The following is a 17659-nucleotide window of genomic DNA, read 5'->3' on the forward strand; positions in this document are numbered from 1 at the left end:
CTTTCGATGGAACAAAAACAGCAACGAGTCTATGATTCAGAAAGCAGTTTATCGATATTTACTCGCAACAAAAAAGATTTCTTGCGTCGTTACGTGACTATGGACGAAACATGGATACATCACTACACTCCAGAGTCGAAGCGGCAGTCATCTGAGTGGCGCACAGCTGGCGAAAGCCTTCCAAAGCGTCCGAAAACGCAGCAGTCAGCTGGCAAAGTCATGGCATCAGTTTTTTGGAATACGCATGGCGTGATTTTCATTGACTACCTCGAAAAAGGTAAATCGATAAATAGTGATTATTATATTGACTTACTGGTGCGTTTGAAGGAGGAAATCGCAAAAAACGACCGCACATGCAGAGAAAAAATCCTTTTTCATCAAGACAATGCACCCTGCCACAAGTCGATGAAAACAATGGCGAAATTGAACGGATTGGGCTTTGATCTGCTTCCCCACCCCCATACTCGCCAAATTTAGCCCCCAGTGACTACTGGCTCTTTGCTGATCTTAAAAAAATGCTCCAGGGAAAAAGATTTGGCTCAAATGAGGAGGTCATCGCTGAAACTGAAGCTTATTATGAAGCGAAAGATAAATTTTTTTATAAATATGGTATTGAAAAATTGGAAAAACTATGACAGGTTTGCTTTGATCAAATGCATCTAGCTCGCACGCGCGTCTAGACGCTTCGCGTGACGCTTTCACTCTGACAGCAACCTAACGCGTCCTATCTTACGTTCAAAATACTCACCGAAACGTAAAAGTTTAGTTTGTTCTCTGTGAAGGCTACTTATTTCGGATTCAACTAAAAACTCAAACATAGCTTGCTTTCATTCTTTTTATTATTTTTGAGATAATATAATTATATAATATTTCGATTTACTATGTACAATTAGAGATTTTTTTTGCATCTTTTCATTTCATAATTAATAATTTTGCAATCAACTTTTCGATACATGACCATCAAGTGGCATCTGTTTCCTGCAGTTCATGTGGGTCGACTATCTCTTGTTGGCGCCCTCTCTTCGTGATTCGAAAGAGCGCATTTGATTACTTACATTATCTCTAAATCAGCGATCCATGTACAACTATGTAGCTTTTTCAAAGGGCTGTTTTAATTTATTTATTTGTTTAATCTTATGCATACCTAATCTTATCGTGTGTTTTGCTCTTGTTCACCTCATTTGAATTGAGTTAAAAGTTTATACTTCAATATAAAATATTGTATACGACTGAAAAAGATAATTTCTCAGTAAACATTGGAAACAAATCGAGTTCCGCTGGAGTATTTCGGTTATGTGGCAAGAGCAATGCTTGCTGACTCTCATACTTTCGTTTTCGAAAACTTAAATTGCACAGATTCTCTCACCTCATTCAGTTGGCTTATCTATTCTATACAGGTGTGTGAATTTTTTTAATACCATTCTGTGTATTATTTACTTCTTCGTGTTTCTCTTCTACTCTCTCGATCACGACTTTTGCTACCTTGTTGCAAGTCGCTTCACACTTGAGCTTACACCATTCAATTATTTGTAGTTTGTTCTTTCAAAAACAATAGCTTCAGATTTAGTAACACATTTGGCGCTGGTAAGTCGATGTATGTGGAAATATTGTTTGTTTTTTAACCAAACAATCTCGCATTTCGATCCTATCAAAAATACTGATATGAGCAGTTTGATATTATTTTCCTCAATTTTGATTGATTTGGATTTTCTATACACTGATTTCAAAATCGAAAAAACGTTCATTTAACGAGTCATAATTGTCCCTATGGCAGACTAATGAATAAATTAGTTCTTCTCAACACAAAAAAAAAACAAACAAATGCGATCGGAAATAGACGAACGAAACGAATGGTGTTCGTTTGGGTATGATATGATTTCCAATTTTACGAAAACTAGATTCAAGTAGGGATAACATTAGTTTTGTGAATGTTGTGGGCCTTTCAACTTTTAGACGAACTGAAGTATGGAGAAAATGTCCCCCCTGATCGTTGGAGTCGGATGCTTATCCAACCATATTTACATATTTATCCTGGGGATTCATATAATCTAACCCACTGGGACTGAAGGTCTGACCTCCCATGGGACCGGCAAGTGCCGAGGTTGAAGCAAGGCCAAAGTTAGCAGACGTCGTGTAGCCCGAATGACCCATGTTGTAGTTGCTTTGATTTTGATTCTGGAAGTAATCCATCTGACTATAATAGGACGATGTGTTATAGTTGTTAGGATACTGTTGGTACTGATTGTGCCAAAAGTTATATGTCTCGTGATTTGGCACATACGAAAGCGGATTGTGTGACGTTTGTGGAGTAATAGGAGGTGAGGGTGTGGTCATGATGGAGGAATTTGAACCGAGTGGAGTTAAATTGCCTGCCGAAGGGCCATTCGATACTCCAGCACCACCGGACCCAAGCGACTGTCCTAACCGCGAATTTATGTTCACGTAACCCGAAGTGTGATGTGAAAGACTCAGATCTTGATCTTTCAGTAAATCGTAACCGGAGGAACCTTTCATTGAGTCGTTACCGGCGCCATGGTGGAAGGACGGTTGCTCCTTTTTGCAAATCACATTTATTGGTGGACTAACTGAGGTCGACGGTGTTATAGGAAGGATCGGGGAGGCGTTACTATGTGTTATCCCTAGGCTGGCACCATTGTGACTACTTGTATTGTTGTTTGCACTGTTGCCTGAACTGGTTGGCCCACTGGCACTATTAGCTCCGCTGTTGTGGTTGTTCATGGGCGTATGTTTGATCGTCGGTTTGTTATTTGCGTTGGCTATCGACGAACTTTTATTACTGCCGTTGCCTGAAGTGTGGTTGTTGTTGTTGTTGTTTGATGACGAAGATGATCCGGCTCCCGTTCCGGATTGCCGCGTGGACGAACTTGACGTATTGCTGGACGTTTTGCTACTGTTGAGGCTAGAGGAGGTCTGATGCTGAAGTTGCTGACGACACTTGGCCCGTCGGTTCTTGAACCAAACCTGGAATCATGAGAAAAAGAGAAAAAATTTACGTTAACATCATCAGCATCAGCAGTAATACTGAAAAAAATCACAAGAAAATAGTTCCAAAGTCACATGTTATTTGATGTTGAAAATAACAGAAAGAAATTGATCGCCATACAGCCCATATGTCAATAATAGTTAATATTATTCAAAACAAATGCACTTTGATGTCAAAAGCAGTAGAACTAACAGGAAAAAAAACTGCCACACGCCACAAACGAAAGAGCAATTCGAACCGTTCGACTCCTGTCGAGTCTGAAGAACTCTTAAAAGTACAAAAGTAATTCAATATCTGCTATATCCCAGCACTTGTTCGCTATTTACCACTGCTTCTCCTTCCTTTCTTGGGCTACCAACCGATGCCGAGAGTCGAACGCACTTTGACAGGGCTTTACTCCCTCTGCCAAGCAGCGCGGCGAGTTCGAACCCCTCACCCGCACCGAGCAGTGATTTGTTTCAATTCATTTGATTTTATTACGTTTTCCTCCCCCGCCACAGCGACAACCAACAACGGATTTCGATTTCCCTGCGTTTTTTTTCCCTCGGTTTCGTGAAGGATTATTTGTTCGGGTAATGAAAACGTGATTACGAAATCATTACCTTTTTCCATTTGGTATCCCCCTACTCGACTGCTGTGGTTCCTCGCACAGCTGGATTTTTCCGCAAAAGTGACTTCAATGCTGCGTTTTCATTTCCTTTTGTTCCACGCACACACAGAGCTCAGTAGTCAGCAGGAGGGTGAATTTCCCCAAGGACTGTGGGCGTTATGTCTCAATGAAGTTGCTAATAGTTGCTGATGAGCTACATAAATAATCTGTTATTTTTGGTGCGAAGGGATTTCAGGGACAGCTGGATGAACATTTCCACAGGCAGTTTACATCAAGAAACAACCATTTTGATTGTGAATCGAATTGGGACATTATTTTGCCCAAACTATGAATCGAAAAAAAGACAGCTGACCCAACTACGATATCAAGTAAACAAACACAAAAACGATTACAAGAAATGTCAACTTCCGCAAAAACAAACATTCCTCCCAGAATATTACAACTCAATCTGTTTTGAATCTCTCTGCGTCCAGCCGCTCTAGCTGACCAAAACATGATCAATCATTTCATTTCGGCCTGACTAGGCAGAAAACAGCATTTCTGGGAAAACCTTTAATGAGACAGCCCATTATCACCTTTTTCCCGAAAAGTGCTACCAGATCATCGAGGCTTTCGTGTGTAGCTCGAAGATAAAGCACGTAACATGATGCACAGAATAGGACCCTTTAGTTTTCGCAAACTCACTCCTGCCTATTTTGATCTTTGCTCTTTTCTTTTAGTTCTGTTCCGGGTGCGGTCTGTTTGTCCAAGCAATTATTGCGTCTGTTCCCGGGTGATCTTTTGTAGAATTGTCTGTTTTCCCAACACCAGAGGCAAGCATGAATCGATCAATTTCGAAGTGATCCGTTGCGCAAATACAGCCGTCGCCAATTCAACTGGATTCGGCAGCTGGTATAAGCAATAAGGAATCGAAGTCGCTCTGACATTCAAACAAACTGCCGAGGATAATAGTTATGGTTATGGTTATTTCGAATGACGAATGTATCGGCCCATCGAAGGTAAGAAAAACGGTCGGTCGGAAAGAAAAAAAATCGGTTTATGTGAATTTGTGTATTTAATTTACCAAATTTATGATTGGTAAGAAACGTGTATTCGCTAGTATTCAAGGTAACATTAAAAAATGATTCGAATTTCTACCATTTGTCGAATGAACTTAAATTTTGAATAATCAATTCGTAAACAAGATGAAGCATGCATGTTTTAGTAAGAAACTGATCAATTTTAAATTCATTCCACAGCTTTTGCAAACTTTGCAGAAACCGTTCAAGAGAATTTAGCAAGATACAAATCTCTCGATTCCAATTACCCAACAGCAACGGTTCGTGAAATTGAATTTTGCTTGTCAACCGACGGTGAAATTCAATACCGCACTGTTTTCGTAACATCTCGCCCCCACACACTCTGCACATTTTCCCCATGAATAACAAATCCTCGATTATCACTTTATTATTCACCCTCTCTAACTAGAGCACCATCGACACAATTCGGAGTGTCTCGGTACTATAATGGACTGTACTGGGATCTCGCCCTCCACAAATCCGTTGCAGGGACGGAACGGAAGATTGATTAAAAATTAAAATTGAATCAACATCACACGCGCCCGACCATCCTTGTATCCCTTTCCGTCAGCCTCCGGCAAAGATGACAGTATCAATTTTCCATTCACAAATCGTCCTGAATAAAATAGGAAGCTCCACATGTTTCCCAGCCAAAATTTTCTCACCGAATTTCCAGCCCCGATTCTTCATTTTTATTGCAATTGAATTTGTTTTTTCAAGTAACGTGAACAGCCAGTGGGAAAGTGCCGACACTTGTCGTTGGTAAATAACATTTCGACAGCCTGTAGTAGGGATTTTGAGCGAAAATAAAAACGATGTGCAACAATATTCGGAACGTATTGGTTGTATTTTGGTAATGCCATTATTGTGGACGACAAAATGAATTCAACTAACCTGTACTCGTGATTCGGGCAGGTTGATTTTCATGGCAACCTCCTCGCGCATGAAAATGTCCGGGTAGCGCGTTTTGCCGAACAGTCCCTCCAGAACGTCCAGCTGGGCACGGGTGAAGGTGGTACGCTCTCGTCGTTGTTTTCGTGGGTTCACTCCTGTCAAGAAAGAATCAAATGAGAAAAAATAATATTGCATGAGTATTCTACTTCGCATTTTCCTGTGTTCTATTTTACAGTAATGTTCTAACATAGTTAATATTTAAGGATCAGTTCAATAGTATTGCGTAGGGTTAGTGTGCAGTCAAATCTTAAAGAACATGTTAGTCAATTGCAAAATAATCTAATAAATCTTTCTTAGTGCCACAGCACATACTATTGCACTGATGTATTTATATAACATATTGTGTTAGTATATGAAACTGAAACATGAGCGCAGCTTTAGATTTATGATATGCATTGTTGACATTGTTTTCAAAATATGTTTTTACGATAATAATCTCCAGTAGCTAATATTGGATTGAAAAAATACAACTTGTTGTATGTACAGAAAGCTTCACTACAATTGAATGTAACAACAAGCCTAACATGGTTGATTTACAGTTTGTAATGTCATAGAGAATCGTGTGAATGTTACTAAAACTAATTACAAATGAATGATTGGGAATACCCGTAGATCGCCCGAAATCGAGGTCGTCGAACCACTGTCCAAATAGAGCAAGTATGCAACCGAAGACACAGCACAAAACGTGCACTTATCGATCGACCAAAGCCAAATGAGTGCCAGACAGTGCCGTAGAGAAGCCCCCGTGGTACGCGGTGGTACGGTTCCAGTACCGACAACCACACTCACCGATTCGGAGGAAAACTATCAAGTTTCAATTTTAAGGTTCACTTCCCCTTCGAACGCACCTCCACCGGCAGTCGGTGGCCGTTCGAGTGTAGAATTATCTTACACTTGATTTCCGTTTGTCCTGATCCACATCCACCACACTGGCACCGAGTTTGTTTTGCTCTTTTTTTTCGTTATTCTGTTTAAATATCAATTACCGATTCGAAAGCTAGACAAACCGTACAAATAAGTCTGAGACACGTGACTTACCAGCCCCTACCCTAAACCATCGTCGTTCAGCCTGCCACCGTCCGCGTAGAATCACCGTTGCATCGATTCGTGGGTGCGAAAAACAAATATTTACACATCATTCTACCACCCTCAGGATTCTCAAAGCATTTTTCTCGGAGGAAATGTTTTGCAAGCAGCGGCACTCGTCTCAATTAGGCTGGAAAAATTAATTGCTAGCAAAACATGACACCAAACCGCTACCGTTCGAGCTGCCCACGAATGGGAAAAATCGTGCCGCCGGGCCTTTGGAAGCTTATCCGCTGACTGCAAGGGATGTTCTCGTTGCAATCGTGGCAGCAAGTTATGTAAATAACGGTCGTTCGTCGACAGCGAAAATGTAATGGTGAGAAAGTACCAGGAAGAAGCCTGGGTGTTTCTAGAGGCATTGCACTCTAGGGTAAGTTTGGTTCAGTGTTTTCATTGCTGAGAGCATATCCGTAATAAAATTTTATGGTCGTAATAATGGTACATAACGAAGAGTTTACCCAGCCACCTTTGTGAAATAGATGCAGCGAATTCGAAATAGTATGAATAATAAAAAAATTAACTAAAGCATCTGTATGTATTGCTATTATTGTTTTTTTACAGAGAAATTTATCTGGCTTGATTGAAACACACTATAGATATTTATCAAAAATTGTTAATAAGTTAACTGAAATTATTATACACTAGACAAAAAAATCCACATCCTGAAATAAGTGTTCAGAAATTAGCAGTCTTAGTTTGAATATTTTAGCCGTCGGACATCAAGCGGAAAAACGTGGCAAAAGCAAAGGGCATTGGTATTACAGTTTGACCAACCAATTCTTAGTGTAAAGGACCATTGCACGTCTAGTGCTACGATCCTATTGACACTAAGAATTTTTTCAGGTCGGGGTTCGCTGTTAAATTTATATTCTAAAGGCAAACAACAAAAGTATATTGCTTGACATGACTTGACTTGACTCACATTCTGCTGGACAAATCGTAACACATACAAAGTTATACGTAAGTACTCGTGCAGCTATTACAAGAGTTGTTTTGATCCAGTAGTCAATTGCCTATCCGCGCGTACGGCAAACAATGTCCGCGACACTCGTCGCTCCCGTCAGCTGTAAAGTTCACGCTGTAATGAGATATTTCTGTGCAAAAGCATCACCAGCTGCCAAAGTTTATTGAGATTTATAACTACTTAATGAACAGTTAAACCAATGGCATAGTGATTTCAAAAATTGACGAACAAATGTTCGTGGCGAATGGCCAAGTGGTAGACTCAGTAAACATACCAATCAAATAGTTTCCATGGTGGACACACATCACAACGACATCGATCAGGTAAAGCATTTCTGTGAATTATTTGTAGATTTTACACAACTTAATAAGCAGCAGTAGTTACTTGAAATACCTTTTTTATTTCACACTGAGATTAAACAGTAAGTCAAATCTGAAATACAAAATATCCAAAAACTGAACAATGTTAGAGCTAATGGATGGGTTGCATGATAGAAAACGGTTTCTATGACATTCAAGTATCAGAAAAAATACTCGAAATAATGCTTTCTAATGTAGTTAAAGATATCAATTTAAGGTCACAGGATATCCAGTGGTATTGAGATAACAAAGTACCACTAAATTGAATTTTTTTGCAAAGCTATTATTTTTGTTTTCAAAGCAACAGATCTGGTGGTAAAATCAACTTCAAATTTAGTTGAATATTTTGTGCTGTTACACGTCAATCAAATCAGCAACTAGAGTAGATGTGGAATCAAAAATTTTCATAAGTGTTTTAACCGTTCAACCAATTGTTTTATTTACTAATATCAATTTCCGGGCACTTTAGTTCATCCAATAGCAAAATCTAAATAAAAATGATGTGCTGATACAAACAAACTCAAAATAGGTTACGAAATCAACAATTTCAGCTTATTTTATAATTTATAGCAGTTAATCGCTTGGTTCACATAATGTTCTTAAGTAAATTTAATAATAAATAACGAAATAGCTAATATGATATTTAAAAAATAAGAGGAATATGTTTTATTAAACTCAAATCGCTGTGACTATATTAGTATTATATTAGGTTAAGAATTCTATGTAAAAGTGATGATACGGCGAAGAAAAACTTATGTAAATTGCCTTAAGAAATAAACGTATTTATGTAAAAAAAAATTCCGGGCACTTTATTAGAAATTGAAAACCGCAGGGCAGAAACTCGGAAAGCAATTTAAATATAATTTACACAAGTATGCAAACCAAGTTTTCATCAGCATCTCCAAAAAAACGAACTGGAAAAACTGACACATGAAATATTAGAAATGAAAATTTTCGAAATGCTAACATCTCAACATATTCATTTCCGAAGAAGACTTATCAATGTACAACATATTCATTTCCGAAGAAGACTCAGAATGTAATCCACATCTCAGAAAGTAACCAGAACCTTCGTAAATGTTTGGGCTTTGCACGGCCGCTGTGTGGTTCAAATCTAAGTTTCGCCCCTGTGGTATCAGCCCGCAAGAGAACACACTACACACGAACACCAATATAATTTATCTTCTGTCTTCCAGTAAGTGTTGGAACCAAATTTCGCAATTCAAAAACATGTTCAAAACTAGTATTGCAAACAACATCGATTTTGAATATATCTATTGACGATCTTTATTAAAATTCTCGTCGCATTTTGAAAAATGTTCATTGCTTTTAATTCTACTAAACTGATTATTCCAGTTATTTTTCAATTTTCCAAAGCTGCTGATGAAAAATCTTTGAACAAAGTATTACTGTCACCTCATTTCAACAGTAGTCGAACGACGTTCCATTGTGTCAATTTGATAAAAACTATTAGTCAGAACAGTTAAAATACATTTAATTTATCTATCACAAGAAATAAAGTCTAAACGCTGTTTATAAAAAATGGTTTGAAACGTTGTTGATCCAAACGAAATGATTTTGTTTTTTTTACTGTTATCGACAGCGGTTCTACGCATAATTGTCCCATATACATAGGGAATTCTTGAGAATATAGGACATTTATGCACAGAATGGCAGTTTAGTTGATTCAAAAATAGTTAGGGGAAAAACGAATAACAGTGAGCAGTGCATATTATTGCGCATCTGACTGTGAGCTTCTATGATTCACTATTTTTGCAATAAATATTGAAATTCGGTCCTATTAATTTCATTCGGCTACCTTGCCCGGTAATGTCATACCAATACAGCAGACAAAAATATACAATTTGTCATTCTGTTAGCGTTCTCGGGTCGTAGAAAATAAGACTTATATCGTTTATTCCTTATAAAATCACGTTTTTCTTGGTTTAGGAACAATGTTTATACGAAGTTATCGTAGTTTTTCTTCAATTGTCGCATCCAATTTCAAATTACAATCGTAATTTGAAATCATAATGTCGTTTTTTTTAAATGGAGCGTGGATTCGTTTGCTACACGCCGAAAAATTAGGTTTCAAATAACGCAGCATTTAGTGGAACAGTTGAAATCATAAAAATTACTGAAACACACTAACCCATTTGGAAACATTTTGTTTCGTGATTTCAAGAAACAATATTTACACCTTCGAACCAGATCTTCTGTTATCACTGTTTCAATAAAATAAATCGTTATAACAAGCTCAATTTTTTGTCAGTTTGACATTTTTATTCTATACGTGTACAAATGCGATCATTGTTTATTGATGACATGAGCGAATGTTTTGTTTCAAGCAAAATTTGCGAGTTCAGAAGTGTTTTTCACAAATCTCGAAGAAAAAGTAATGGTGTACGAGGGCTTCAAAATCAATCGGAAGTTTGAAATGCTAATTAATACAAATAATGTTTCATTGTTTTGTAAATGCAGGATTGGTGTGATTATTGGTGGGATAAAAATTTGGAGCAAAAAAAACTACTGCAAGTGACTAATAAGATACTGTGTAAGGGTTACTACGCATTGTTTTGTCACAGTGGGTTCTTTCTTTTCACCAAACGGGATTGAAACATACTTCTATTTAATTATAAGCTTATAATCCACAAATCCCCTTTTTCGATCTGTATGTTTCGTAATAGGTCGTTTAACTTAAACAATCAAACGAAATTTCAAAATATGAAACATAAATCGATTTTAAAAGATCGCGCATTTTTGAGTCGAATACTTCTTGTTTTCAGGTGTGCAGATGAAGATACTTTAATAACATTATGACGAATTAGTTTCTAAATTTTAAGAGGAAAACGGTGCTTTCGGTATAAAAACTTTTCGGGAAATGTTGTTTAGTAATCAATCGATGTACCCAAAATCGAATCAAACAAGGTCGGATCTGAGAATAAAACTGATTAAATAGGAAATGAGATAGAGCAAATTCAATATAGGGGAGACCGCATTTAGCTCGGGCCCGGGGTTAAACCGGATAGCTTTAATATGTTATAAGCCTCCAATTATTTCTATCCATGGATTAACTTTGTAAACATGCTTTCATGTAACTGACATATGTAAGTTAGCTGGATGGTGCTGAGTCAATTCAGTTTTGCGCCATTCGTACGTTTTTCACTAAATTTATTTTCAATTTTCTGAGTATATTTAATATAGATACTTTAAATACTAGCTCAAATACAAAAACCGCCGATGGTATGCAGTTCTTCAAGTGTCTTTAATAACCAATAAGCCCTAATAAGGGTAAGGGTACAGTAATTTTATCGAGCTCAATACCAAAAATCTTGACAGTGCACACTATCTCCAAATAAGCATTTTCTGTGAATAGTTGTATAACTTGCATACAGTCGGCATTTAAGAAGTCTTAAGAGTGACTAAAATGTATATTAGTAATTAGATGTTTTCATACAGCAGCCCTAGTTCGTGCTTATTGGTTACCTGGGCAACTCATACTAGATTGGATCTTAACTTTGTAGTGCGTGTTCTTGAAACCGCTCGATAACACTATAAAAAGAAAACTGCTGCACCAATTGATACGAAACTTTTTCACTTTGTACGATGCTGAACAGAAAAGTGCTCTAATATGAACAAGAAAAATTGTTTCCATATTTTATTTTTAAAAAACGACAAGAAATCATCCTAGTTCCATTAAATGGAAAACATTTTCCTTCTTTGAAACCGTGGATATTGTGATTCGATACTAATGGTGTTGCGTGATCGAGAACTTTGATTTTCGGTAATTTGGATTACCGTACAAAACTCTTTATTCATCCATAGTTGAAGAACGATGTAAAAAGTACTTTTGATTGTGTCTTTCAGAGGGTAATTTACAAGTGATAAACACTACTCAACAACTCATTCCTTTAATTCGTACGGAAGTAAACATTTTGCTGATGATTTTGCAAGTTAATTTTGCATTTGGATATTTTCGTGTTCTAATTCTTGAAGTTTTACTAGTCTTCGTTCACGCTCTTCACCTTTTATTTAAAACTGATTGCTTTTGAGGTTTTCAGACCTATAGTCATATGTTTATACTAGAGGAGAAGTAGAAGAAGGTTTAAAACTTACTTCTCCACTCATTAAAGTTTTACCTCGTCAAGTTACTAGAAATTTGAAACGACAACAACATACTTGTCAAATCAAAAAAAAATTTAATTTAAATTACCAAGTATTCAAAAAATCAGGCTTTTTCCAAAATACCAATTCGATGATTTCAGTTTTAGGAACTATAGAAATATTAGTCCCATTTAATTTTGGTCCTGAAAATATGAATATGAAAATTTATACGACATGATAACTAATGGTGATGTGGATGAAACAGAATCGAAAATCTATTTTGTAAACTTCATCGCTACAAAATCGAAAAAAAGTTTTTTTTTATTTTTATTCAATACGACTGTAATATCAAATAAACGTTCTATATTTTTTTCCAAAATATTACAATCCAAGGGAATAGTTCAAATTCAACATATATTTCATCGGCTCAAATATGAAACTGTGATTACTAGATTTTTAACAATGTATATTCCGAGGATCATTTTGTTTTACTATTTTACAGAACCATTGATTTGCATCTTGTGTGAATTTCATCACTTTTTCTGAGACTAGAAACTTTTTCCATTATTTTAGAATAGTCATGTTATATTAAAGCTTGGTATCCAAAAAAAATCTTATTCTACATGAAACATAGTGCTTCTGTTGCGTCCGGCCGAAAACACGTTACTGCATGTTCCAGGTTACGAAAGAAAAAATACAAACCACAAACATGCAGAAAAACAAATATCATACATATCTTCCTTCGGGTGCGGAGTGAAAAGGGGGCATCAAGCAAAGAACCGAATCAAGCACGAGCCAAAATGGACCGGGGTCTGACAGTTGCCAGGAAAATGAAACGGAAGGTAGTGGGTTGCTGGGGGTCTTTCAAACCACCTCAAAGAAGAACCCATAAATTGCCAGCATCGTAAAAAGCAACCACTTCTCGTCCTTGTTGTCCTTTCCCTGGGGCTCACTCTACCACCGCAGTAGAAGCAGATAGCATCACCATAAAATATAAATGACGTTTTTCTTGTGCGTTCTCCGGCGACTGGAGCTGTCGTGAATGTCTTTGCCGACATTTCTGATGAGGCGCTTGAGCGAAAAAAAATGGAGGATCGTTTCGATTTCGGTATACGCTGCGAAGATACGAGGGGACTCTGGAATAGGTTACTATTCAGTCTCGTTAGTTACTGTAGTGCGACGTCGTTGTTGTTGTTGCTGTTGTTGCCGTTGGTGCTGCTGTTTCGTTGGTAGGTTGTGGGGGAACAGCAGCTTCTTGCATAGATGGGTTCAGCAGCCGGGCTACAGGAGTAGAAGGTAAAAAATCGAGTGGGTAGGAGATATTTTGGTTGCCACCCCGTTAAGCGGTTTATCTTACTGTTTGCAGGCTTCCTGCGTGATGATAATGTAGATGCTGCAACCTTTTTGAGTGTTTTTCCGTTTCCACCGACGGATGCTATTTGAGGTTTCCAGGCAGCGTGGTGCGAACTGTTTTCCGCCCCTACGGGCACATACATAATGAATGCGAAAGCGCTCTTCCGAACGAGGGAAAATTGTATGAGGCAAATGGAGCGATACCGAGAAAACTTAGGTCCAGAGATGTTCCACTTGCTGTTTGCTTGCTCACGGATGTTTCAGTGTGTGTTTACGAGTTTGGAGATCGACCCAAGGTAGAGTTATGCAACATGTGGGCTTGTTTCGTATGTGTGTCTGCAGTGAAGGGATATGATTTGGCTTTTGTTTTCAGCACAAACATTTCAGGCAGCAAAAGTGCTTAGCAGTTATTACCAGAGTGCTTCGCAATTCGTTGGTTGGTTGGAATGGTTGCTACCGAGTTGTTTGCGATGTTCTTGCAGCGGTGCAGAGTTTGCCGAGCGCTGTCTGTGTGGACAAATCTGAAGTTCGAATCGAATAAACCAGTATCTTACTATTCCGAGAAACAAAGCGTTTTGTATTGGAAATCAAAAAAGCATTTACTAAAACCTGAGTTATTGTACTAGCACGGCTATTGCTCAACCGATCGATTGTTGATTGTATATTTCTTTTTTATTCTAATGTAAATCTGCTAAAACAACAGCAGTCGAACATAAAAAGTGCCATTTGTAAGCGCACGATGTCTGAAACTCTCATAAATCAGCATTATCCTTTCCAATGGCGTCGACTGCCTGGTCTCGAGCGACACGGGCGCCTGTCTCAACTACGGTCGCATTCGATTGCCGCCTCTGTTTCCCTTTCAATACAATGCACCCTTTTCCAAGTGATAGTAGAAGGAGAATATTGTAACAATTTTTTTCAACTTTTGGTCGACTCTGCTAGGGTCCGTCGCTTGTATGTGTGTAATTTAGATTAAACAAGAGCCACCCTTCGAAAAACGCACAATACAACTTTTTCGGTTCAGTTTGGAACCGTCAAATGTCGTCGATAGGGCTTTCGAAATGGTAGAGTTTTAGCTACTGCAAAATTGCCGAGTGACAGTTACAATTTGTCACCGATCAAAATGTGTCGTGGCAAGGGTCGTTCCGTTGTTTGTCTGTGGGACGTCCATCTGTCGGTACGGCGTATGTGCCTACTCTGAAGGGCTGAGATATTATTCCGAATCACGCCTCGGTGCAATTTTAGGGTCTGGGAAACAAAGAAAATGGAAACCATGCAGACCAGATGGGTGATCGTGATCGACACAAAGAATATGGCGTTCTGAGTTTTTACAATCCCCCGAACGTATGAAATGTTTTGGCAGCTGAATCACATATCAGTGAATTTGGTATGTGTTGTCATTCTAACGAGTGAGCTCGCCATTTTTGTGCTGCGGTGTGTGGAATTCGGTGCTTTTGAGTAATGCCAATGTAGTAGAGTTTTGCAGTTTATAGCAACCAAGGTCGAATAAATAAAAACAAGAGTTTCGACTTTTGTTCTCAATGCTTTGGCATCGCAATTGAATTGTTCTTCATGAAATATTTCATTTCATGCTAAAAATGTTACACCACTGCAGATTTCCAAAGCATCAAAATATTTAAAAAAGTGTGAAACAACGTTTCCCAGAGCCACCAGAATAGCATTAAGGCTTTATACATTATTATCTCGAAACCATTTATTTTGAATTGCTAGAATCTTCATTATACCGATTCAAAATTTTCGTAGTACTTTTTGTTCCGTGAAAAAGTGTTTGAAACCGTTTAAAAGTTAGGCTGTATCAAATGGATTTTAGTTTGATTGCTTTTCTTCGAAATTAGTTTAATTTACCCAGACTATTCACGTTCGAGTTTGATTTTTCTCATAAAAACCGTCTATAAGATTCCTCGTATAAGAGGCACAAGTAAGTTACAACTAATATCTCTTCCTCGAAGAATTCAAATCTTGAAACAGTACAAAATTCATCATTTAAGTTAACTATTAGTTTGAGTACAAATAATCTTTCTATACATATTATCAGTTATTTATTTTGGACCGTCTTCCAGAGTCCTATTCGAATGTGAGCATTATCATACTACATCAACATGTTATGATTAGCTGGTTATGAAAACTATATGTTAAAATAGGATTGACAAGAAAAAACACACTGGTTGCAAGCTAGAGTATTGGTAAGACCGAAAAAATTGTGTCTGCATATAAAATATAGCCAGAGATCGAAAGTCTCTGTAATATTTGAATCTATTTGATGCTAACACCGCATTTAGGCGGAGTTGGTTTATGGAACGATGATTCCGGAACACGATTTTTTTTGTATCCAAAATGGGTCATCTAACCTCTTAATTCGGACTTTTCTTAATCGATTTCCCATTGAGCTGTAGAGTAGAATGTAGAGTTATTAGCGAAACACATGAAAACTGATATTTTCTGTAAACTACTGACAGACAGTGAAGCTTGGGATGCGTTAAGACACACTCTTACATTTCCTACAATCAACTTGGATTTTAAACGTGACAGTAAAATCATTCAAACAAACTGGCGTTAAAAAGAAAGCATATTTTTCATTTACCGGAAAAGATTATCATTTTTAACCATCTTCTCCTGTAAATCTGATTTTGCTTTAATCATTATTCGATTGCATGTGCTCGTCGAAGAGAATGCTGTATGAACCAAGAGTAGCAGTTTAGATATAGATAAATCGATGGAAACATGTTGTTATAGTAACTAAAGCTTTTGAACGCGACTTTCTCGAAACCATATTTTTCAAACTAGCGTGCACGAAAACTGAAGAACAGCTTGACATATTGCAAAAGTTTTTATGTCAGATTGAACTGTAACATTTTCGCGATGAGCAAAATACGAAAAAAGTTCTTCTTCCCACTTTTTTGAAACAATTTTAATAAATTAGAATTAAAACTTCGATGTAATTTTTTTTTTAAATCGCTGTTTTAGAATGTAAAAATAAAAACAAAAACATAAAAAAATATTCCACAATCAAATCCTGAGGCAATAAAATTTACACCATTTAGGTCTGCTTTGAGCAATGACTTACATAAAATTAGCATTGTAGCAATCTCAAATGAAGAATAATAACTACGTTAAGTTTCAAGATAGAGCAACCCATTTTTTTCATCCGCGCTCAAAATTAAAGAACAGAAAACTTCGTTTTCATGCGAAGCTCCCGTCAAGTACAAACTCAAGATTTTAGGGATACATCAAACTACAGAATATGGATTTATGCAACAAAGTTTCTTGACGATAAAAAATGACTAGTTTCTTGACGATAAATAAAACTAGTTCAACTGGCAAGCCAAATGTCTAGTGCTTTGTATTGAGTTTCGCATTTTTTTTGGAAATATTTTGAGACCAGTTGTGAAAGTTGCATACCACTTTTGCGTCATCAGATTTATATAGCAAATTGAAACTTTTTACTCTAATCAGTTTCCGGAACTAGAAGTCAAATCAGAATGAAATTCAATCGCAGTCACAGTCAGTCACTTTCGTGGGGCAATACAATACAATTTTCAATAGATAAATAAATATGTTAGGCCCCGTTAAACGTTTCAGTCATAATTTCCAATAAAATTACTATATACAATTTATATTCTACTTCGTAAGTTCAACGGGACTACATTTCCTCTTTGATCATATAAACTTATAAACACAGAACCGCAGAACTACGATGATTCACTCTATCAACGACACTTTTTGTCAACGAATGCTATCGGAACAAGGGGAGGACGCATAGAACAATGTGCCAATCACACATTAACACAGTGCATTTATCAATATTGGCACTTTCGTTTTCATACAGTTGCACAGTTGGGGCACAAGTAGCTGTTTCATGGGGAACAGCGTGGCACACTTAGACTCACAGTATATCACGTGTTTTTTTAGAGGCACAATATAGTTTGTGTTAAGCGACTCTCCCCTTGTATCGGAATCATTGCTCTTACAATCTATGCTCCTAGCAACCTTCTAAGAAGTCGTCAAATATTCTCAGAAAAATATGACAAATTATGCCAAAAATAATCCTGTTAATCAAATAGGGGGGCGCTACTATAACGAAAACTGCCAAAAATATATTTAGCTATGTCCAGGAAACAAATAAAAAAAATTGAAATCAATCGTAGA

The 17659-nt window shown here is 37.3% G+C and overlaps 1 protein-coding gene across 2 annotated transcripts in view; it reads right to left on the reverse strand.

Moving 5' to 3' along the window:
* Window positions 1-828: 828 nt before the first annotated feature.
* LOC131425203 (homeotic protein ocelliless) overlaps window positions 829-17659 on the reverse strand; it is a 46615-nt gene continuing 29784 nt past the window's right edge. For both annotated transcript variants that reach the window (XM_058586879.1, XM_058586877.1), the window contains exons 3-4: window positions 5567-5721; window positions 829-2982 (exon numbers count right to left, since the gene is read on the reverse strand). In XM_058586879.1, the coding sequence (XP_058442862.1) occupies window positions 2005-2982; window positions 5567-5721 (1133 nt within the window). In that variant the 3' untranslated portion in view covers window positions 829-2004. The remainder of the gene's footprint in view (window positions 2983-5566; window positions 5722-17659) is intronic.

The sequence above is a fragment of the Malaya genurostris genome, chromosome 1 (assembly GCF_030247185.1).
Source record: "Malaya genurostris strain Urasoe2022 chromosome 1, Malgen_1.1, whole genome shotgun sequence".
Lineage (NCBI taxonomy): Eukaryota > Metazoa > Arthropoda > Insecta > Diptera > Culicidae > Malaya > Malaya genurostris.